General features: G+C 40.8%; 1 protein-coding gene across 2 annotated transcripts in view; it reads right to left on the bottom strand.

Moving 5' to 3' along the window:
* Positions 1-2,917: 2,917 nt before the first annotated feature.
* LOC126470702 (heat shock 70 kDa protein 14-like) overlaps positions 2,918-25,123 on the bottom strand; it is a 204,126-nt gene continuing 181,920 nt past the window's right edge. The window contains exons 8-11 of one of the 2 annotated variants that reach the window (XM_050098703.1): positions 12,569-12,634; positions 11,279-11,464; positions 3,335-3,393; positions 2,918-3,073 (exon numbers count right to left, since the gene is read on the bottom strand). In XM_050098703.1, the coding sequence (XP_049954660.1) occupies positions 2,983-3,073; positions 3,335-3,393; positions 11,279-11,464; positions 12,569-12,634 (402 nt within the window). In that variant the 3' untranslated portion in view covers positions 2,918-2,982. The remainder of the gene's footprint in view (positions 3,074-3,334; positions 3,394-11,278; positions 11,465-12,568; positions 12,635-25,123) is intronic. The other variant, XM_050098704.1, reaches the window with a different exon arrangement.

The raw sequence follows: 25,123 nt of genomic DNA, 5'->3' as shown, positions 1-25,123 counted from the left end.
ACAGACTCTTCCATGTACTGTCTGGCTTTTTCTTTTGAACTGCTCTCACCAATTTTTTCTCCTACACTTAAGAAATGGTTGTTAAATACATTAGCTACTTGTGTACTGTCGGTTAGGATGCTCTCATTCTACTCCAGCAGTTACTTTTCGTGTCTCCCTCCTAACAACATTCCATATCGATTTGATTTTTTTACGGAGTTGTTAATTTCTTCTCTAACATATATATTTCTTGATTCCCTTACAACTTTTCTTAGTATGTTACAATAATTTTTATAGTGTAAAACTACTGCTGGATCTTTGCTAGTTCTTGCTGTCTCACACAGTTTTCTTTCCCTTTATGAAGACACTTTAATACCTGTAGTAATCCAAGGTTTCTTTGAAAAGTGTGTGGTGTTACATTTAGTAATTTTCTTTGGGAATCAATGTTCAAAAAGGGATATAAATTTATCAAGAAATGTGTTGCATTTATCATTAGCATTTGGCTCATTATATACATCTCCCCAATTAACATTTCTTAAGCTTTCTCTGAAGTGCTCTATAGATACCGGGTTGAGCGAGCTCACACTTTTACTTAATGGTTTCTGGACTCTACACCCTGTTAGGTTCTGTAAGTTAATCAGTTGTGCATCATGGTCTAACAATCCATATACCACAGGGAAAGCATGTGTTATACATCCTCTTTCTGTACAAATACATTATCTATTAGCGAGCTACTGTCCTGCGCTATACATGTACGGAAACTGATCACTGATTCTAAGTTATATGTTGTTAATAACACTTATAGTTCACTTTCCCTATCAGAATTACTTAGAAAGTTTACATTGAAATCACCACAGATTAATAACTACTACTTTTTGTCCGACAGACTTTTTCATGAATAGCTCCCAGTCTCCTAATGGGGACCTGTAGACTGTTGCTAATATCAATACTACATTATCTAGCTGAAGTTCACATGCACAAAACTCAAAGTGCAGATCAACACAAAATTTGCTTACTTCTACAGTTTTGCATTTAACCCTTGTTTTATGAATATTGAAACTCCTTCATCCATCCTATATCTACAAGTGTAAGATGCTAAATTATACCCACTTATACTGACACTAAACATGCCCACAGTTACAATATGTTGGCACTTATGGTTTCTGGTAAAAGTTCACCTGTTGCATTAATAAAACTATCAAATTGGCACAAGGGTTCAAAGCCTGGATTATTGTTTAAAATGTTTTCGAACTTTTCTTGGGAATACCTCCGGCAATGAGGAGTTCACTAGAATAATTTTATTCATTAACTGAATAGATTCATTCAATGCCAAACCTTGAGTTTCAAGCTTTTTAATACTTGCAGGTATATGGGAAAAATGAGTACTAATCACAGCAATGTCTTTTTTAATACAGGAATCATTAAAAGCTTCCTTGCACTGGCAAACTGCCAACGTCTCTGCACTATCGAAATTGTTTACTATCCCTCTAATGGCCTCAAAATGTTCATTTAAAAAAAACACAGCTTCAACCCACATACCCCAACGAGTTACCACTGGTTCGGGAGGTCAAGGCACGTTTGGTGTTTTTTTCTTTGTACGTCTTGATGCAAGCAGGAGCCTTTAGAAACACTGTCTTTGAGGATGAAATCAGTTTATTGACATTCACAAATGTGGAACGTACTCCTTCAGCAAGGTGATGTACTCAATGAGCAAAGCACGTCCCATTAATCAAATTGGGATAAAACACTGAGGGCTTTTCCTGCTTTGATCATATAGGGAGCACCATCTGAAATAAACACAAACACCCTTTCATCTGCAGAAGATTCTGGAAATATTTTTCTAATACCCTCATTCACAAATCTGGCAATCATAGGATGATCTACTTTTTCAAGTTCTTTGCAGGCCGCTAAATAGGTAGAAGAAGGCTCTTCTTTTAAAGCACCAACAATTAAGTTTGCAATGTAAAGGCCACAAGTGTTTGTAGTTACATCAACTGAAATCCAGATAATGCTGTCCTCGAGTTCATAGTGTATTTCTTCCAGAACATTTACGTAAATTGTCGGTATGTAATTTTTATGCAGTGTCGATTCATCTGGTATATATTATGATTTAAGCATTATTTGTGCAGGAAGCCTTTGAGGATAGGGTTTGTATGTTTGTGAAGAGGAATGTTGCTTGCAGTGAATGCTTCACACACATCCATGTTCAACCAACTTTTTGTTTTCCTTTGGACAAATCCCTGGTACTGCAACTTGCTGGTCCTTTCTTCTGCATTCCTGTGATACGACGACTTGTCTTGACATGCTGGTCTATTTGAAACTTTTTTTTTTTTGCACGGGACGTTTCTCTCACAAACTTGACAATATAAAGCAATTTCGTCATATGTAAATGTTTCAGGATGGTCAGCTATCCACGAAATGACGTTTCTTTTTTCAGGCAACATGGCACACAACATGTTGTAAACACGTTCAACTGTGTGTAAATGGACAGCTAAACTGAAACCACGGACATGCGACTGAAAGCTTGATTAGTTTAAATCAACTGTTACCGACGCGTACGGTATGACAGTGGAGGGGATTAACCTGGATTAGCCAGTGCAGGAGCATTGACTGTCTGCCTGTTCCTGTTCCTCTTCTGTAATGATTTCACTATGCAGTGGCCTCTCGGTTAGTGATTGCATGCAGTTCTAGGTTGCGGTCAATCTGTAAGACATCAAAACTAGATCGAGCTAGAGACTGCCCATCTAAATTTTTAAAATATTGTAAACATAGGTGAAAATATGCATCGTCACTAGTTTTTAGTCAAAATATGCAGTAACCAGTGAGAAGGAGCCAAATATGCCAATGCATAAGCAACATACAAATGCATATAAACCAGTCTCTAATTACTACTGTTAACAGTAAGGAGAGAAAGGGGAGAGGATGGCTGAATGCTCAATAAGTATATGAAAACATTTTATTTTAATATCACAGGCAATATCAACATATAATTTTTCAAATGAATTATTGTCCATCTGATGCCGGAGGACCTCGTCGAAAGGAAGATTTCTTCTGTGTTGCAGTATCAGTTATGCTTGCATGCAAACTTCCAATACTAAAAGGGAGAAAAGTGAATGAATATCAAAGGCAACAGAGTAGCAAAGCAAAGTTGCAACACATACCATAAAAATAAATTTTTAAACTTTGAACATCAGCAAATAATAAAAATTTAAAAAAATAAATAAAAAAGAAAAAAATGCGGGTCAGTCAACTGGTCAAATATGTGGTAGGCATACATTTATTTGCTGACTATTCATACATTAAAATTACAACAACCACCTCCCTCTTCACAATCAAAAATATGAAATTTACATACCTGTTTACATTTATTTCAGCAGTTAAACTGCTGGAAGCCGACACATCATCAAGCGTCAGCTGAAACAATTTATTGCATTTACTGTATAGGACATTTAAAGCTACTGCTTGCTTTATTAAAAACATATTCTTCGACTTAATGTTTAAACAAATTGCAAAAATAACAATATATACACAAACTGAACTGAGTGATGCTGGCAACTGATATAATTATTGCAAGAACACACACACACAGTGTCGGACCACTGCAGGACATGCAAGAAAAGTGTCAATAAGGTTCTGGAAGGTGCCAACAGGGATGTGGAGCCATGCCAGCTCCAGTGCTGTGGCCAGCTAGGCTAGGTTTCACGGTCGAGGATCCATGGCACAAACAGCCTGATCGAGGTTGTCCCAGAGATTCTTGATCGGGTTTAAATCTGGGGAGTTTGGTGGCCAGGAGAGCACAGTCAACTCATCCTGGCCCTCTTCGAACTACACATGTGTAAAGTGAGCTGTGCGACATGCTCCTTGTCCTGCTGGTACATGTGAACGTGCCTAGGAAAAACAAATTGCAAGTAAGGGCGAACATGGTCCCCAAGAATAGATGCATACTTTCATTGCTGCACTCTCTCTTCCACAATGATAAGATCATCAAGGGAATGCCATGAAAACATTCCCCAGACCATAATGTTCCCTCCTCCCACGGACAACAGAATAAGGAGGTAAACCATTCTGGCTCCTGGTGAGCAAGAAGTTCTTCGACGCCTCTGTACACCTTGATGTCACTTTGAGAACTGTTGTGGCTGTGCGTGTAAAGAAAATAACTTGTTTTGTGTCAATCGTGAGCAAGGGTCACTGAAATTGGGCTGTGGCACAATGCATGAATATTGCTCAAAAGATAACAAACATTATTTATCACGCATTTCCCAAAGATGAGCAACAGTTCGACACAAACATGCAGCCAAAGTGAATGTGGTAACTGTACATGCACGTTCAATTCAATTTTGGCCTGAAGATTATGAATGAGATTCAAGAAACAAACTTCTAGGGTTACTTTCCAGAAGGAAGCTACTACCCAAAGCAATCCCCAGCACAAACTGACATGGAGAATAAACTACACAAAGCCAGGATGTAAGCAAAGAGGTAAGAAGCAAGAGCATAAATAACACTCCAATTAATTATAGCTAAAAAATTATCTTAAAATAAATTTTTAAACATAAAAAAGTGACCTAATGACAACACACCACATTACTGAAGCACACTTAAATCTAAGACGACGTGCAAAGCAGAATGAATTTGTTATTGGTGTCTTTGATTTCTCGAGCTCTAAGAGTTCCAAAAGATGAATGCTCACCTCTGCAACGGGGATGTGGAATGAATGTCACAATTCAGGAGAATACTCTAAAGAGAGTCCTAGACATTTGTTCCCGAGTGCAAGGTGGTGATAGAGACAGTTTGTTGCCTTTCGAAAAAGGTTTCATTACGTCAATAAGATCTCTCTTTGGACTTTTTGAAAGTCTAAAAAGTATGAAAGTCAGCTACATATTAACTTCCAGACTAAATGAAGATCGCTTGGAAAAATTTTCTCCTAGGGTATGAGGATTAGAAATATTTTGTATTTGAAGAGAGAAATGAGGTGTGTCTCCTTAAATTTCCAGGTAATGCAAGTGATACTTCCTTCTCTGGAAACACATCAATTACTGAAGAGTTAAATGCAGAGTCTTTTTCAGTGTATGTCGACCCAGATTCTGTATCCCTAAGTTTTATTACAAATTAACTCTGTATAAATGTTGTCGAGGGATCACCAACGCGAGAAATCCCAGAAGCTGTGAATGTCTAAGAAAATTTATTAACATGCTAGCTGAGTATTTGGAATTGCCATGGTACGTATTTATTCCAATCTTCTATTAGTCCACCTCCTTCCCCTGTCTCTGTCTAACCACCTCCTCCCATTCCTCTTTCTGTCCATATCCTCCTCCTCCCCCCACCACCACCCTGTCAATATGCTGCTTCCTCCTCCGTCCATCTGCTCATTCCCTCTCCTCCTCCACCTCTCTCTGTTCATCTCATCTTATCCTTTTTCCTTTCTCTGTTCATTTCCTCGTACCCCTCTATCTATGAGTCTCTCCCCCCCCCCCCCCCCCCTCTATGTTCATCTCCTGCCATTTCCTTTCTGTGTCAATCTCCTCCTCTCCCCTCTCTGTCCCCTAGCTCTGTCCGTCTCCTCCTATCTGTGCCTCTCTCCTCCTCCCCCCTCAGTATCTGCCCTCCTCCTCCTTTCTCTCCCCACATTATCACAGTCATCCAAACAAGAGACTGGCAGTTCTTACCCCATCAGTATTTCTTCCCAAATTGTAACTAGTGTGTGTACCAAATCAGAAATTTTTCCAGGGGTTTACGATGAGTTGTTTACAGACGGCTTTGCTCGTATATCTACATGTCAAATTTATTTCACACATATTTAACATATTTCATGCATATTTGTACATATATTTCGACTATATGTCTAGCGAATTTCAACCTGCAGTTTCATTTTCAGGCATCTTAATGTTTATATCGTATCTGCTGAGCTACATGCTGTATAATGACATAATTTTGCAGGTACATAAAGTGGCATATGTGATACAGTCTGCAAAATGTGTTGTGAATAGAGTTAGTAGTAATGAAGTAATAAATTAAAAAATCATGCATGGTGTGGCCGTTTCTCAAGCATCTCTCTGTGTGTAATGTCATATCTACTGTACTGTATGTCATGTAATGATACAGTCTTTTAGGTACATTCAGTGGCACATGCGATTACTGTTTCCGAAATGTGTTGCAAATTGAGTTAGCAGCAAAGAAGTAATAAATTTAACCATCATGCTTGATGCAGTAGTTTTTCACGCATTCAATGTTTATGACCTCATACCTCCCAAACTAAATGTCGTACAGATCTCTTATGTCCATGATTTTGGTGTTCATGTTTAATTACAAAATAGATAACATGTATGTATGTATGGTCCCAAACTGGTGGTTCGAGAGGTTTGCAAGAAATAAGCTCTTGTCTAATAGAACACCTGACTCTCCATGGCAGTAATGGCAAACATATTTTCACATACTCTCGCTCATGCAGCAATCAAAACTGCAACACAAATGTTTTTCTCCGTCTTATAAAATACCTGCAAAATACGAGAGGTAACACAAACTATTGTCTTAAAAGTTCCTTCCGCCAGGACACAGTTACCTTCCAAATGATACAGATTTTTCTTTTATTAAAAAGAGACTAAAAACTAGTCATCACATCTTTTGTCTAAGAGATCAGTATGATGATGTTCTTAGCTGCAAGGAAAGTAACACTGATTACCTAACAGAAATGAACCACGAAAACTTCCATTCAACAGCAAACTTAGAAAAATGTATCACCCATAGGAAAAGAAATGTTGAAGGTGAAACAATTAACTAGCTGACAATGAGATGGATCAATACTGAGAAGGCTGAACCATTTGTTATCCAATATATAACTACTTTCTCACCAGAAATGCCATTTGGAAAAATTAATATCCCCACAAAAAATGGAAACTGACCTTTAGAAAGTCTAGCTGATGTTCCACATGGTCTTCTTTATAGTACATGAAGACTGATCTCCATGGTGTGCGGGAGGGGGGGAGACCGCATTTTCTACTTGTACATTAAGTACTATTTAATTACTTACATTAATACTTGTGATTTTTTCATGTAAAATGGTCCTGCTTGTGTTTATTTGTTTCATAAAATTGCCTGTATTCAAACCACACAATATTTTGTCAACACCTTTCAGTCGGCAATGTGACTCACTCCATACAAAGCAGTTTTTCTTATGGGAGAGACAGCCATTGAATTTTTTTATATATTTATAAAGTGCTGAAAACGTAACCTTAACATCAGTTTATTCTAAATATGCTGAAAAATTTTAGAGCTTTTTTTAAAATAACTCAATAACTAATTGTTTGTACTGAACATTTTCATTTGATGTAGTCAGTCAGCTTGGCTTCTGAATGCCCCATACATGCATACATATATACGCACACCCACTTTTATAATTTGTATGGATGAGGTAAAACTGTGTGGTTGTGCAGCAATTCTGGATGTTCTTCCAGATGCAGTGAAATACATTGCAAGTTATACTGCATTTAAGTACCAAAACAATGATAAATTGTTAGGTATTCCAGTAGCAAAAAGTGAATTAGAAGAGTCTATTGCAGACTGGATATCAATTACATCTCACGATGATCATTACTCTCCAATACGAGCACGGAAAAACAACATGTTGCAGTTTGAAGGAGAATTTGTTGATTTTAATGGAAACGGAGTGCGCAAACAAAAAAATGTTGTAAAGTCTCTGTGCTCTATTTTGAAACAGTTTCCACACAGTTATTGCTCTTTATGTAGGAACAAGAACATTCATTTAAGGATTAGGTCTCTGAATCAATAAGCAAAATTGGAAACTATAAAGAGATATGCACAAGGAGGAAGCTGCTATGGATTTCACCTTCATCTGATAAACGGCAACAGAAATGTGGAACAGTCTACACTACCATCTGTTTCTACACCAAACAAGTGAGTTATGTTTCATCTTAATTATCATTTCCTAATGTGTAATACATCTGTCATGCCACTTTATTTAATTTGTTCAACTATGTATTGAACCAAATTGAAAGTAAAATGAATGAATAACACCCCAAAGCAAGTGTGGTGCAGTACATCTACTGAATAATCAAACTGCTGTGCTATGCTATGCTGTGCTGCCTCACTGTGATGTCAGCGGGCTCCAGCCAATAGATCGCATTTCTGCTGGAATGTCCCACACCCCCATTCCCACCTCCAGCCTGATACCCCTTGCTTTCAGATGTTTCATGCCATACACACCAACGGTCACCTGACCAATTAATCTGGAAAGGCCATTTATCGTCACTCAGTGAATGTCCAATTGTGGTATTGGCATGCAAATTCCAGCCTTCACCACTGAGCTGACTGTGCCAGAAATGCTGTAGCAGCGACTTAAGACTATGTCATACACACAGGATGCAGGCATTCAAATTTTCTCTTAGCTTCAGTGTAGGTCAGTCTGTCTAGCGTCTTGTACTCCACGATTTTCCTTTCGTTCTGGAGAATCCTGCAGTCAGGCGAGCAAGGCGAATGGTGCTCTCCACAGCTGACACAGATGGTAGGCAGGGCACATGGAGTATTGGGAAGTGATGAGCGTCCGCAATCTCGGCATGTGACGCTAGAAGTACAGCGGGAAAACATATGGCCGAACTTCCAGCACAGGGGAGGGATATAGGGCTTTACATCACACCGGTAGACCATCACCTTGACCTTCTCGGGCAATGCATCACCCTCAAAGGCCAAGATGAAGGCACCGGTGGCGACCTGATTATCCTTCGGACTCCAGTCGACACGCCACACGAAATGTACACCTCACCGCTCTAAATTGGTGCGCAGCTCATCATCGGACTGCAAAAGAAGGTCTCTGTGAAATATGATACCCTGGACCATGTAAGTGATGGTTACAGAAATATCCCCCAGCTTGTCACAAGCAAGTAACTCCCATGGCTGGGCAGAAGATGCTGTTTTGATCAAGACTGACCCAGATCTCATTTTGGACAAGTCCTCCACCTTCCCAAACTTGTCCTCTAAATGCTCAACAAAAAACTGAGGCTTCATTGTCATGAAAGATTCCCCATCAGCTCTCGAACATCTAAGGTACTGGCGCGAATAAGATCCGCTGCCATCCTTAGCATGACGTTCTTCCCATGGTGTGGCCAGGGAGGGGAATAATTTGGGGTCATACTTCTGTGCGTTGAATTGAGCTCATGATCGCTTAGAGACTGCTGGTGTTTCACCACCAGTAAGAGATGATGGACTACGCTTCATCATGTGCCATCCGCCCTGATGCCACCCACTCTGACCAGGGGCGCTTCCCACAGGCGCAACCCAGCCGTAGCAAAGGCCACCTGGCAGGATGGCCATTGCCGGGAGTCCCAATACCCCAGAGGATGGGCATCTACCCCTTGGCATACATAGGGAGATAATGGCGCAGGCATCAGCAGAGCGATCCCTGTGTGGTCGGGGGGCTACAACCAACAGGGTATGTGGCAGCCCCACCACAACGGACTGGCTACCGAGCTGGATATCAGGTGCAAAGAAGTCCATGGTCATCGTCGACGTAGAAATTGACACTGCATAGTGCATGGTCGAAAATGAACCCAGGAAGGTGTGCTCGCCCAAGAGATGGAGAATGGGCAGGACTGCAATGCAGCAACAAGAAAGTAGGCTAAAGATCTCAATGCACGATGGACACGATCCACCTTATAAGGCACCCTTCCCCAGTTGGCTCGCTCTTCGGGAAATCCGAAGAATGGAGATCAAACCCTACAGAGGATCATCACATAAAGGCCGAAACGTGTGAAACTCCTTTCAGTCACTTCGTACGACAGGCAGCAATACCTCGGGCCTATTCTAAACCCCGGACCCACAGAGGGATTTCACAACCTTTAACTGAGGAGGAAGCACGTACTGAATTATCTGCTCAAAAACTTGAGAAGCCCTCCCATGCTCAATATTTATTTTGCAATAATACTGACCCTCTATGAGCAGTATTGACAGTCTGTACAATATATTGAAGGAGACTAGAGAGCTTTAAACAATTCTGACACACATTCACTATATGGCAATGTATATTGTACCATGTAAGGGCAGTGATGTGCAATAAACAGCAGTTCCTACTGAGATCAAGAGAAATTCAATTCACACTGAATGAATTTCTGCAGAGAAATGAAAAAATTAGATGACAAAAGATCAGGGCGTGTGCTGGAGTATGTATATTAAAGCATCATGCAGTACTTTGTAAACAGGCACAAACTTCATTTCTCAGATGCCATATACCTCATTGTCCAAAATGGCAGAGGGAACTGAAGCCCATGTGTCATGATAGTCAGCAGAAAAGTTTATTTTACTTATAGCAGTTTTCAGAATTGGCAAATAGGATCAGGGCAGCTGTCCTGTCAGCATAAATGTTTTTCTTCCTTGCACTCCACAGACATCAGATCACATAAGCTTTCAATTAGTAATCAGTAAATAATTGTTTTATTTTATTTTATTTTTTTTTTGCAACAGTTGTTACAGTAGAGGACACACAGAAAACACAGCATGTGTACACAATAATTTACAATTTCCTTGTTTAATTTTTAATTAGTTTTTGTTGTTTATGAAGCTACGACACAGTGAATGAGCCAGTGGCCCATTGAAACATGTACTGGAAGATTTTCAGGCTAATTTCATCTATTCTGCATAATTTCCGCTTGTGTTTTGCAAGGCAAGCAACAATACAAATGAGTTCCACATTTTTGCGCACCAACATGTTCACTACAAAGGCATGAATATTGCGCAATTGTATTGTGCTGTTCTTGGCCTTGCACTTTCCTGCAATATATTGGCACAATATTACTGCGCATACATATTAAGTGTGTGAGGGCCCCGTCACAAAAGGTGTTCAATAATGTTGAAATATGGTGCCTGTTGAACTTAGCAGAGTAACAAATTATTCACATATTGATTAAACCATTCTTTAAGAATGCCACTCTTTGAATTGGGACACAATCATCTTGGAATCAAGTGTCCTCCTCATAGAATTAAGGTGGTTGAAATTCATGGGTGATCTCTGCTAGTGCCCACAGTTTCATATTTTAAAACAGAGGGTTTTTTCATTACTTCGACTATGATTTGTGTGTGTGTGTGTGTGTGTGTGTGTGTGTGTGTGTGTGTGTGTGTGTGTGTGTGTGTTTGACTGGAGGGGAGGGGGGGGGGGTTCGGCACTGCCTATAGGTGCACTAAGGAATATTCTCATCCAAGTTATCACTTTTATAAATTAAAATTAAATTGTCTGCTAAATTTTTACAAAAAAATCTACTAAAATTATTAGACGGAATGTGTACAAACTTTTACTTACATTTCCCAAAACTACAGCTCCCTGTTCTTTGTCTGTATCCTCATCATCATCATCATCATCATCATCATCAGCTTCAAGAACCTGAACTACTATACTCTCTCCTGAGAGTGTCAATGGAAGACTCTTTGTGACCTTGACCGGAACAGGTGTCTGTGCTGGTATAACCAACACTTTATCATCGTTTGCCTGAAATGCAGAGACCACATGAAACTGCCAAATGACATATTACAGTATTCAACATTTTTAATATTTATTTCAGTAAAGAAATAAGAACCACAGCAAAGTGAATTAGTAGATAAAAATGAAACACACAAAAGAAGTTAGGAAGAAAACTGACAGAAAAATATGACAAAAGTTTAAAAAAATTTGATTTCTTGTTGGTTTTATATAGTTTTATGTTATCTCACATGAAAGTGGATGAAGGTTATGTCACAATGAATTGAACTTGAAAATAGCAATACAGGAAATGTGGTGCATTCAAGGTATTCTCACACTTTCTGTTCAATTGATTTAAATATTATTATTTTGGTCTACTTAAAAATCAGTTATTAATTAGGATTCTCTCTCTCTATTACTTTTTGAAGCATTTTCTGGCAAAATTGTCTGTTCTTGTAATAGGGCACGTAACTGTTACTCCAACAACCAATAGAAGATCTCACAGCATCCTTATCACATTATACCTAATTATTCCATTTGTTTTGATTACAATCATGCTGTCTCTCCAACACAGCCACTATCACTAAATCTATTAAGCACAAATGTATTAACAAAAGGCATCATACACCTCTCTGTCATATACATGAGAAGAAATTAGGACATTATCATTTTTATCCATTATTCCTTGGTCATAAACCTATATAACTGCTCATAGTTTAGAAATTTTATAGATTAATACCTGATGTTTGTACTACTGCACACTGTTCTTTATCTCAGAAAAAAAAAACCTGATAAGACATCAGCCCTAGGTGACCACACAATGCCAACCCTTCACTGTTTCACCTACTGCCTAAAACATCATTGAATGAAACTACTGGAAGAATATGCAAACTCAGTCATTAGTGTCAGCATTCAAAACAGAAACCAACAATTTTCCTGCAAGATGACCGGCAGCTGTTTCCAGAAAAACCAGTTTTTCTGTCAATGACACCCAGTCATAGAACATTAAAAAATACATCCACAACTTTCCCCTGTCTGCATGGATGCTGCATTTCATTTTAAACAATGCTATGGTGCCAACTGTACATCTCATAAGCAAGTAAATGTACTGTGATAACAGAATGCGACTCTTACCTCATTAAATATAAGACAGCATACCATCACCATTAGTTTGGAATTGTAGTGGATCACTGCTGCTGTCTGTGAGAAATATTGTCACATCAAAACAAAAACACGACACTTAGAACTCAAAGCATGTTTATTATCGACACCAAAGTACCCAGACCAGAACTGACCTCCTGCATAGAGACTACAGCTATTTATACAGACATTTAATACTCCAGATTATTAAAACATTACAAACATAAGATATTTCTAGAACCTCCCAGAAATGATAAACACTAAATAACAAATAATTGCTGGTGGTCGGATCTGAACTCGTGACCAACAGCACACCTGCTGACGATGCTAACCACTACACTACACCACTACACTTCACATGCCACAGCTCGCTTCATCATTAGTTCTCGCTGGAGCAGACTACAGCACCCTAGATCTAGATCTCGTCAACGGTCCTCCGTATGGCAGTCCTGGTGGATTCTCACGTTGTGGTCACGTCATTATATCCCCTTCACTAGTACGAGCATCGAAAGTAGCTCCTCCCTTCAAAGCTCCAGGATCCTCGAGTCGGTCTTCAGTTTTCTCGAACCTCCCACCGTCAGTGTGTGTCTCTGGAGTGTACCAGGGCTTCACACAGAGGACTCGTGCTTTCGTCTTCGTGACAAAGGGTTACAGTTCTCAATGTCATACGTTATTATGCGACACACGATTAAGGATACGACGAGACCCAAACTAGGACTACAGTAACATTTTCAATAGTCTCACTATCCGCACAGGTATAAAACTCCGTACCGACTCCCCTCGGCTGTACTTCACCGGTCGGTGCTCGGCGTTAAGAGTGCATTCGGTATTTAATCTGGGCATACAGGGTTTATATTCGAGCCAGCTGCTTTGCTCCTTCGGTCTTTGTAATGCGTTTCATTTATTCATCCCGAGTATCGTCCAGCCGAAACAGGAATAGGGTATCCATAGTCATTTTGGCCTCGCAACCACAGAACAGAAAGAAAAGTGAGAAGCTTTCAGTTTCTCGCTTCGCTCAGTCGTGTGCGAATGTCACTACAGGCAGTACCGATCCCACTCTCTCTGTTCCGTGTTGACGTACATCGAGACCGTACCTGCCAACCTGTTACTAAAGTGTACTGCGAGGCCATTCGCGTGTGGAAGGCGTGCAGTATTTTCCCGGTCAGCCTCGATTTTCTAATGTTCTGTCAGCACGTCCGTAACTGAGAAATACTTTGCTCCGTCGAAGAAGTCCAGGGTGTCATCGACACACAGCAACGGACAGACATCTTCCTTTGTGATATTGTTCAGTACCCGAGATCTGACACAGAAATGCCATGTGCCATCTTTGCTCTTCACAAGGACTGTCAGAGAAGACCATCGAAGAGGACCGAGGACACACTAAACATTCAATGATGTTACCTCGCAGCATCATCTCCACTTCCTCCGGGATCATCCGTCATTCTACCAGAGAAACTTTATACGAGTGTTGGCCAATCGGTGAATTATCCTTAGTGTCGATACGGTGTTTTACCATAGGCTGCTTCCCTGGCTGCTCTTCACTCGGGATTTGAAAGCGTCCGAAAACTGATGCAGAAGGACCAAAACTGACACTGTCCCTCGGTGACGTCAGGTCCTATCGGCAGTTTGATACTAGCTTCCTTCCCTGTGTCGTCTGTAGTGGTAGTAGAGCACGTTTCTTCACCGGTGTCACTAAGCTGACCCTCCTGGACTGGTTCGGCTATCTCTGAGCATGTACCTTTAGGGACGAGTTGTGGCTGCTCGTGACACTCCTCGCCCATCTAGAATGCTTATTGTCACTACCGGTTTGTAGATTTCTTTCGGGAGATGTCTCGACGTCGAGGAAGGGGTAACGACGACTTCGGTGGCGAACAAATGCCCGGAAGCAATCTTTGTTATCTGTGGTTGTTGAAATAGCTTTATCAGTCTGGAGCTCTGATCTTCGACACTGTGATGCCTGCAGCAAGTTTCCCCTGAAAATAATATCGTGACTTTGTTCTGTTTAAATGACAAATTTTAAAGGCTGTGTTCTGTTATCGATAGTTATTCCTGCAATACGTGTTCCTGTCAGCTACACATATTTCCTTTTTGTGACTTCCACACAATTATTTTCATATCACAGAATGCAGTATTCTTTAGCTAGCAATAAGCATTTGACATAACAGAAAAAGAAGCCCCAGAGTTCACTAGCACGCAGTCGGCCGTGAATGATGTCAGTGAGTTTTCCTGACATCTCGATAACTGTTGTCCGCAGACGATTTTCATCTGTGGCAGCCTTTCGGTGGTTAGCCGAGTGGCCAGTACCTCCGTACAGTGACAGGAAATGCCTATGGCGTGTTGGGAAGTGACCCATTGTGGATACAGTGATTAGCTTCGGTCCACAGATCGACTGTAATCGTTTGCAGTTGACTGGTACGAATAGCACTGTTGTGATTGCTGATGTCTTGTGGCATAATAGTCATCTAATAGTCTTCTTCCGCTGCAGTAGCGTACAAAGTATCCACGCCACCAACAGTGAAAACAAACTGTTTGTTGTCCTCCACCCTCAAATGTCTGTTCTTCTGCAGGGCATTTTACATGGTGGATTAGTTGGTTGTACCTGTGTTAGTTGGATGCTGGGTTATCATCTGACAACAGCAACATAAGTCCAAGTCCATTTTTCATGGCACATCCCACAGGTGGTGGAGATTAGTGTCAAAGAACAATACACTTCTCCTTCAACATTTTCTATTACCTCCTGATGTATGGGGTCTACATTACTGGTCACCAATTCTTGAGTGTACTTGCTCTGACAGTTCTGGCTGCCACAAAATGCTGTCTCTCTTCTCTTACAATCTGGTATATGAGAGTAGTGAGATCATGGTGTTCTTCTTTAACTTCCACAGGGACTACTTTCAGGAATCAACCCTCTTCCTTTCTATTGCTTTTCCTTGATGTGCTTGTACCACTTGATGAATTCTTCTGTTGTTGTAACATTCTGTTGATTGTCACCAAAAGTTTCTTTCAGTTCAGCCTGAAATTCATCCCTGGTATTGAGCTCATCTTCTTTGTTTTATTTATTTATTTATTTATAATGTATTTTACATGTACTACGTAGGACCATATTAAGTAGCAAATCTCCATGGTCATGGAATGAAGTCAGTATATGAAATTGACTTCAGAAAAGTAATAACACAAAAAATAAAATACACACAAATCCCATGCAGATGACAAGCTGCGAGTATATACTAGCATAATCAACAATATAATACAGAATTAACTTAATTGTTTTCCAGGAACTCCCTGAAAAATTGAAAAGAGCGAGCCATGAGGAAAGTCTCCAGTTTAGACTTGACAGTGCAAAGATTACTGTTACGGTTTTTTAATTCTTGTGGCAGCTTACTGAAAATGAATGCAGCAGAATACTGCATGCCTTTCTGTACAAGAGTCAAGGCGCAATACAAATGCAGATTCGATTTCTGCCTACTAGTTGCTAATTCTCGGAATACGCTCATATTGTTAACAACAAACGACACTAAAGAAAATATACACCCGTTAAAAAAAGTTAAGCACATAATTGGTTCTCGCATCTCAAAATAAGATAGATATCTTATACTGTATTTTTTGATGTCACGGAGTATTATGCAAATGAAAGCTATACATTCTCTTGGAACCAATTATGAAATGAAAAAGGAACATTTGGGAAAAAAAGTTGCAATGACCTCCAACATCAAAAAACATTAAATGGTTTGTATAGCACACTGTTCAGTAATGCGTAGGTCCTCAACGAACCCTCAGGCACTCTTGAATGGGACAGGGCGCGCTCAGTACCAAATCATTGCAGGCCTCTTGGGACGTTTGTCCCACTCCTCAATGGCAGCATTCCTGAGAGCTTCAGTCATCAATGGAGGATACTGACGACTAGAAATCGCTCTTTTGAGCACGCTCCATGTATGCTCTATGCAGTTGTATCAGGGGAGCATGCTAACCAATCCATTCCTCAGATCTCACATCCTGTCAGATACCAACACACACTGTGAAGTCTCTGCAAAACAACTGACTATGGGTTGTAGAATGTTGTTTTCATACACTGCAGTAGTCATGTTGCCTTCAATTGGAATGAATGGTGTGCGGTGGCCCTACACGATACCTGGCCATAATAAAATTGAGCCACCGGATTGTTGGTGACATTCCACAGTCATTTAGAGATGTCTATATTCCCCTTTTCGCCTCCATATGCAAATAGAGTTGTTGTCAGGATGCAAGCCTATTTGCAATTCACCTGTTAACAGCATTTTGGTCCATTGGAGTCGTATCCAAGGTTCACGTGCTCTAGCCCCTCTTACGCAAGCACCCCTGTGATGTGGACGAAGTGCTAGAGTCTTGAGAGGTCTTCAGCTGTACGAACCCCTATCATAAAGTCTGTTGTGCACAGATTGGGTCCTTGCGGTAACCCCCGTGGCTTCTTGAAGCTCATGACACGGAGTAGTCACTCTCCTTATAGGGTGTCTCTGTGCAGATATCATTACATACCGGTCCTGAGCTGCTGTAGTTTTGCGTGGACGGTCTTCGCGATGTCGATCCACTATTGAATCCATTTCCTGGAACTTTTCCACAGTCTGGAGACAACACTTTGATTAACATGAACAATATTCACAATGTCAACTTGTCTTGTGTTTAATCCCACCTATGTGACAATTTTGATACAGTCTGCCATGGAGAGCCTGTGCTGAGGCATTCTGCTGCATTAAGAAGCACACGGACAACTGTGCATTCATAGCTCTGGTGTACTGTATTTGTTTACAAGCCGTGATTGCACTGCTCCTGATGAGGCAAAGTGGCAACGACAAATGAGTTCACATTATGTACACAACCACCTTCATACATACACATAAAAGGAACGCCCATGAGGGAAAGTGGCAACGACAAATGAGTTCACAACATTTACACAACCACCTTCCTACATAAACACAAAAGTAATGCTCATAGTGATTATTGGTAGGTAATTTGCAAATATGCTTAACTTTTTATGATGAGTGTATATATTGAGATGCCAATGTCAAAGTTTCAAGGCTCCTGAACAGGGTCGACAAGAGATTCTCAATCTTACACAACATATTGATTGAACTCTCTTTTCTAAGCCAAAAATACTCTACAATACAATGTCATAGGTCACAAGTGAATGGAAATAAGCAACGTAGACTAATTTTCATGTTGGGCTATCACTTACTTCAGATACTGTTCTAATGGAGAATATAGCAGCATTAAAAGTAAATACATAAAACTGCAACCAGTCACTTTTTTGAAATATTTATTTATTCATTCCATGAACTGGTTTCCAAAACTTTTGAGGCTCATCTTCAGATGGTTTTCCAGAAGTCACATAACTATTTCAAGCATAATGCTGGGCGCTAGTTTGCAACAGTATGGGCAGCTTTTGTTGTTAGTATCTATTTGACTGCTTCCATTGTGATGGCCAGTTCATCCCACATCACTCAATTTTACACAATATTGCGCATATACACTGTGATAATGAAACCTTGCCAGCATCTAGCATGTGCATACATATTGTGGGAAAGTGAGTGTTGTGGTACCAACTGGTCATCACAATGGAAGCAAACAGATGGATACTAACAACAAAAGCGGCCCATACTGTTGCAAACCAGCATCCAGCATTATGCTTGAAATAGCTATGCAACTTCTGAAAACCATCTGAAGATGAGCCTGAAAAGCCTTGAAAACTGGTGCATGGAATGAATAAATAACTATTGCAAAACAGTGATTGGTTCCAGTTCTGTGTGTTTACATTGAATAAACAGTCACATGTTCTAAAACATCTTTAATGGTTGAACTTCATCAGTAGTAGCATTCAATTTTTGAACAAAATCCTACCCACGGGCTTTCCATGACAACTTACCATCTATCTGAATACCTACAGATTTAAATTGTCCAGACTCACTAATCATATGCCCATTCTGTGTAATCAAAATGTCAGTTTTTGTTGAATTGTGTGTGGTGAGTCTGATGCGGACATATAAGTACCAATTTGTTGGCAAGGTGTTAGTGTGGCATTCGTGCCTTTCTGACATTTGTGCAGTAAATGCAGCAAGGTAAACAATGGCGACATTATTACCCAATGCGTCCAAACAGGATCAACGTGGTGGTGTTCTTTTCTTAGCAACGGAAAAACACATACCAGTAAATACATACCGGTAGACATCACATCGGAGAATGAAGAATATTTATGAAGCAGCATGTCCGTCAAAAACCACTGTTGTCTAATGGTGTGTGACAAAGGGTGCTGTTACTTCATGGTAACGCATGTCCCAATATTGCATAGGGGTCATTCCCCATCAAATCATCCAGAACTTTTAGGAAATGACACCCATTGACAAGCAAATCCTTGAAATTTTGGGTAGCAGAAGTTTACCTAGATATATTCACATTTTCAAAATGTAAATGTTGTAGGTAAATTACTTTTTCACTTATCACAAAAAGAAGTTGTATAGATTCAGGAATTCAAGCTTTCATAAACGAGCTCCTTTATAATTTAAAAATGCAATAGTTTGTACAGTTTTTGCAGTGGAAACTTGATACTTTTTTTAGTTAAGCCTTTAACTGCTCTGGACGCGTTTATGCACGCCACCAGTCCTCCTACCTGGTACTCTGAACATGCCTACGCGTAGACACGTTCACAGTACCAGATAGAAGGACTGGCGGCGCGTGTAAACACATTCAGAGCACACACGGACAGGTACAAAGGCACACGCATTAACATGTCCAGAGCAGTTAAAGGGTTAAGGAGGAATATTTATATTTTTATAGTCATGTTTCCTGTAGTACATATCCATCATCTACATCTCAGAAAAAATTGTAAATAATTTCTTTTAAACAAAATCCATGCATGGACATTACAGCTTTTTTTTTAAAGGTATTGCCTCCTCACAGATACTTTTGAAAAATTTACAAACACCATGAACACACTACATATTCCATTATGTCATGCAAAACGAATCAGTTTGTAGAAATAATGCGAAGTGTAAAAAACAACATTACTGTAAAAGAAACACTTAAGTTGCTAATTGATGACTACCATGTCACCACTAAATTGCTGGAGTTGGCTACGCTGGATTTCCCTGGGAACAAATCATATCTGAGAACACCGTTTTGCTGCCACTATATGTATTGCATCATCCAGTTCCTTTGATTTTGTGTCACGTGTCCACTGAACATGCAGTTCTGAGCTCTTGTACCGAGCTGTACACAGAGACAATTATTGGTTAAAAATTCAATTGTTGCAGTTTTTAACTATTCATTCCAAAACAAAAGTAAGTCCCCTAATGTTACAATAATAATGTGAAATACTTTTGTAATGAAACAATGGGATAGAATGATTTTTCATTAATTAATTACTTTTTAGGTTACACCAATCATCTTTTGAATTATTTACGACAAATATTGGTATTATGACTGAAGCATCATGGAAAGTACAAGTAGGCAGTCTTTTCTTGGACAGTATCTGCAAGATATATGTGATAATGCCCTAACTTGTGTGAATGAACTGACTAGGGAAGAATAAGAGCTTTTATTATGGCGAAGCAATGGTCATTCATACTGTGATTTAAGTGTTTCGTGTGTGTGTGTGTGTGTGTGTGTGTGTGTGTGTGTTAAACACAAAGACAAGTACCTGCACAGATTCTCTCTACATAAGAAAATTTGCTGTATTCTCTCTATTTAAAAAAAACTATCCTGAAAGCAAAGTATGATTCTCAAAATTTGCTTCTCTTCGACCAAAACAATGTATGCTTGCAGGATCATCAGGAACACATACCGTATGTGTGTGCATTTACCACCAAAATGTTAAATTGCTTCTAAATTCCATTTCTATTAGGAAACATACCAAGATCTAATTAAAATAATAACATGTGATATAAATAACAGTCTTTATGCTTCATCTGTGTGAAAAATGCCCCACCAGTTCATTGCTTCAAACTCACCTAGAAAATGAAATAGAAGACTATGCTCCTGATGAGATGGTTCAATACAGTCAATGGGTATCAACTCATAGAATGACTAACTGTTCACATCACTTCTCTATCAGAATCCTGCGACAAACTAAGAAAATTGAAAAATTACTCCACACTCTTATTTCTCAATCACAGTCTGATTATATGAAAATGAAGAAGGATCAGTGTTAACTTTAATGGATTTCAGTGAAACTCACAATTTTGTTGTTAAAGATGAAGTACAGGGGTACCATTGGATCAATGGCAGCTGCACTCTTCACACTGTCCACGTATATTACAAAAAGGACAAACAGTTGCATGCAAAAAGTATTTGTATTGTTTCTGATGACCTAGAACATGATGTTGCCTTGGTTTACCAGCCTCAGAAACTGTATTGAATTTTTTTAAGTGTGAATTCCCTGAAATTCATCTTGTGTATGTTGAATATTTCACTGATGGTTGTACTACACAATACAAAAATGGTAAGGATTTCAGAAATATCTGCTACCACGAACACAACTTCAACGTAAAGTGCAGTGGGTCATTTTTTGCTACCCGCCATGGCAAATCTCCCTGTGATTGTACTGGTGGCAGTGTTGAAAGACTTGTCACAAAAACAAGTTTGCAAAGAGTTTATAAAGATCAAATACTTACAGCTTCACAGGTATTTGAATTCTGTCACGAGAACCTGCAAGGCATTTCAATTCTCTTTGTTTCAAAAAATGAAATGGTACAAGCAAGACATTATCTTTCTCAGCACTTCCCAAGTGCAAAAACAATTGCTGGAACACGATCTATGCATCACATTGTACCAATATCACCAACCGAGATTGGAGCAAAAAGGCTGAGCTGTGATACAGATTTTAGTATTGTGGATGATTTCTCAGATGCACTTCTGCCACTAAGGCCAGAATGCACTGTGCAGCCCAACTGCTATACTGCATGTGCATGAGACTCTTCTTGGTATTTGGGAATTGTTGAGAAGGTTATTTGTGAAGGATATGTTACAGTAAGGTCATGCATCACCGTCCTCCTATTGGCCTGATAATGATATTTGTGATGTTTCTTTCTCTCATATTCTGTGTGAAATTGATATCCCCACAGCAACATGCCGTACTTATTCTCCGAGCAAAGAGTCCTCAAAGTTGGTGGAAGAAAAGGGGTTCTAATACAAAAAAATATTATCTAAGCATTGAAAGGTCTCATCACGTGTAGTTCTGAATCAACTTGAATGCAGATTGCAGCACCAGCATTTTGTGCAGTATTGACAATATTGGTTTTTGACAAAATGTTTAAATATTATATACAAAATGCTATGTATTTCTACATTGAGTTAATTTGGTTGTGACAGAGGTAAGAAAGTGTTCATATGTCATGTACTGTACAAGTTGCTCCATATTTTATAAAGTGTAATTTTTTTTCATATATTGCAATTTTCCTTCAATTTGGATATTGTTATGTATACTTATGTGTGTATGTTTGTAAGTAGGACAATGACAGAAATCTCAGCAAGGAAACCTGGTCATCAGGAGGTGGGGAGGGAATGAGAGAACCAACGGGAAATGGTCACTACACAGAGGTCATCATGTGGCGGCCAGGAACGAAGGAGGAGAGGGGAAGAGAGGAAATCAGTGGCAGAGGTGCCACATGCAGCACTAAAAGAGTAGGGGAACCATCATGAAGATGACACAGGTCATGGTCTGCAAGAAACTGGTCGAGGAGGAACCCCTGACTAGATGAAGAAGCACTGCCCCACAAAGGGTGATAGGCACTAAAATCCCAAGGAGGAGGAAGGGAGGGGTGAGTTGCCGGAGAGCATTTAGGGCAGCAGATATAGGTGGCCTGGCAGGGAGCAAGATAGAGATTGCAAACTGTGATGGCAGAGTCCAAGTGGACCCAAACGGCAACCGCTTCCAATGTGGTATGAATGAGACCCATGTACTAACAATATCCATACAGACCAACATGCAGACACCCTCAGAAGCCCTCAATGGGCCAACCTGGTTCTGACAGAAAGCACAGAACTCAGTAAGGGACAGTAAGTGAGCATTAGTAAAATGAGATTCCTCAAGAACAACACAAGCTGATGAGTGAAAGGCAATACGGGATTGCAACTCTGGGAGGTGAAGGTAGTATTCGTTACAGTTCCTCACTGAGCGGGTATCGAAATGGGAGTTGAATGGGCTGGAGCCAGTCACGTCACATAAATTTGATGTCAGACTCAGGTTGTGAGCGGGGGAGATGACACCTACAGGAGACATTGTAGGAGGGGGCCTTGTCCTGGTATTTATGTTTTCTCTTCTTCTCTTTCATAGGTTGAGGAGGGCAGAGCACAGAGGGAGAGCACGATTTGAAAGATCCAGAACTGAGAAAGAGGACGCAACCTTGGGGCACACAGACTGTATGTCCTGTAGCCGAGTTGTGGTAGCTGATGCTGATAGGAGGGGTCACGGGAGGGACACCCGTCACTCTTGGGTGCTGAAGAAGGGAAGCACTTCTATGACCGAGGAGGTGGAGTGGCACCCAGAAGGCAGAGCGTGAGAACCACAGGGGAGGGGCCAAGCAGAGGGGGCAGGACTCTGATAAGAGACACATAAGAGGGCGAAAGGATATAACAGAGGCAAAAATTGAAGACATCAACACATCGTCGATCCAGGAACTTATAGTCTTGTATCTTCCTTTCTTTCTTGTAAGCTGGGCAATCTAGTGAGGACGAAGTGTGATGGTCACGACAATTTACGGACACAGGTAGCAGAACACAGGGGCTCCCCCCCATGAAGTGGGTGGCCACAGCCACCACATAGAGGGTCTGCTGTACATTGGGAAGGCATGTGCCTGAAACCCAAGAACCAAAAGCAACTCGTGGGTGGCAGGCTATACAGGCTCACGTCACACCAATCTCTCATAACCTTGACCTCTTGAGAGGGTATCTCCCCAAAAAGCCAGAATAAAGGCGGCGATATTGGTGTGGGCATTTTTACGAGCTTTCTGCACATGTTAAACAAAATGAACACACCATTGTTCCAGATTAGCCTGCAGTTCCTCATCAGTTTGAAGGATGAGGCCCCTATGGAAAAGGACTCCCTGGACCATATTCAGAGACTGGTGATGTGTAACAGACAGCGGGACATTGCCAAGATGATCACAAGCAAGAATAGCTGCAGATTGGGTGGAAGAAGAACCTTTGATCGACAGGGAACCCAACTGCATTTTCCACAAAAAATAGCGGATTTGTGGGGGTGAATGTGTCCCTGTCCATCCTAGTGCAGACCCAGTAGCAGGGAAGGTGTTTCAGTCCAAGCCGGCGAGCCTGGACCTCCTCCCAGGGTGTGGCCAGGGAAGGGACGGTGGCAGAATCATAAGAAGCAGCATTCAATGATACATTACTACTTTAAGACACGGCCATAGGAGAACGGCCAGGTTTTTGGAGCTCGATATGCCTCTTGTGCAAAGTATTCACCTCGATACCACTCACTTCGATCAGGGGCTCTCCCCATGGACGCCACCCAGCCATGACAAGAAGCATCTGGTATTGTGGCCACAGCAGTGAGTTCTGATTCTCCAGAATAACAAGCAACCACTACTAGGCACATATGAGGAGGCAACAGCTCAGGCATCAGAAATGTGTCCTGTGTTGTCAAGGGGGTCAGTCAGATGGGTACATAACAGTCCCACCACACGCGCTGGCTAGACGTGCTGGTGATCGAAGTGGAGGGGGGCTACGGCAGGGAGGGAAGAGAGGAGGGAAGTGGGCAGAGGAATCCATGCCATAGACACTAAGGAGGGAGTTCTTCCCCAAATGGCTCACACTGCAAACAGAAAATTTAGATGTAAATGGAAGAAGGATAACTGCAGTCAGCTGCAGTGGGACATTAAGTGGAATCATCTTAATGTCCCTGTGTAGCTGACAACAGTGACCGCCCTTCCATTTACAAATAGTGTTCACAGTTGCAGTAGCTACGTGGTGTGTGTTCTTTTGAAGGAACAAACACTACGCATTCACGTAAGTCTGGACGGGCAATGGATCCACTTTCTTCAGTGTGAATGCACGAAATACATCTGACTTCCTGTGGGAAACTGAGTAGCGACGGGAGTATAATTGACAGGGACTGCAGATAGTTACCGCTTGGCGGGAGTGTGGATTGGCCGTGAGACGTACCAAAGTAGTTCACGCAGTTGCGATAATGCTGTGCCCTGGATGTCGCAATGGTTATCGCACCTCCCTAGCAAGCAGGAGATCCCGGGCTCAAATACCGATCCAGTACACATTTTCGCTTGATGCCGCTGATTCCACTTAATGTCCCCTTCCAATTACATATAGTGTTCACAGCTGTGGGATCTGTGTGGTGTCTGTTGCTTCAAAAGAACAGACACTACACATTCATATAAGAAAATTTAGAAGTGGGGTCAAACCACAAAGAGGGACCAATAACGCCAAAAAGGATGAAAGAGAAAAAGCGAGGGAAACAAAACTGCAAGGAATACAGGAAACCAGATGGATAGCCAGGTCGACGTAAATAAGATAATCGAGGAAGGGGGAGGAGGTGGCAGCGGGGAAGGAGAG

The sequence above is a fragment of the Schistocerca serialis genome, chromosome 3, assembly GCF_023864345.2.
Source record: "Schistocerca serialis cubense isolate TAMUIC-IGC-003099 chromosome 3, iqSchSeri2.2, whole genome shotgun sequence".
In the NCBI taxonomy this organism is placed as follows: domain Eukaryota; kingdom Metazoa; phylum Arthropoda; class Insecta; order Orthoptera; family Acrididae; genus Schistocerca; species Schistocerca serialis.
Note: the sequence above shows the minus strand (reverse complement) of the source record. Positions and strands in the feature narration are given on the sequence as shown.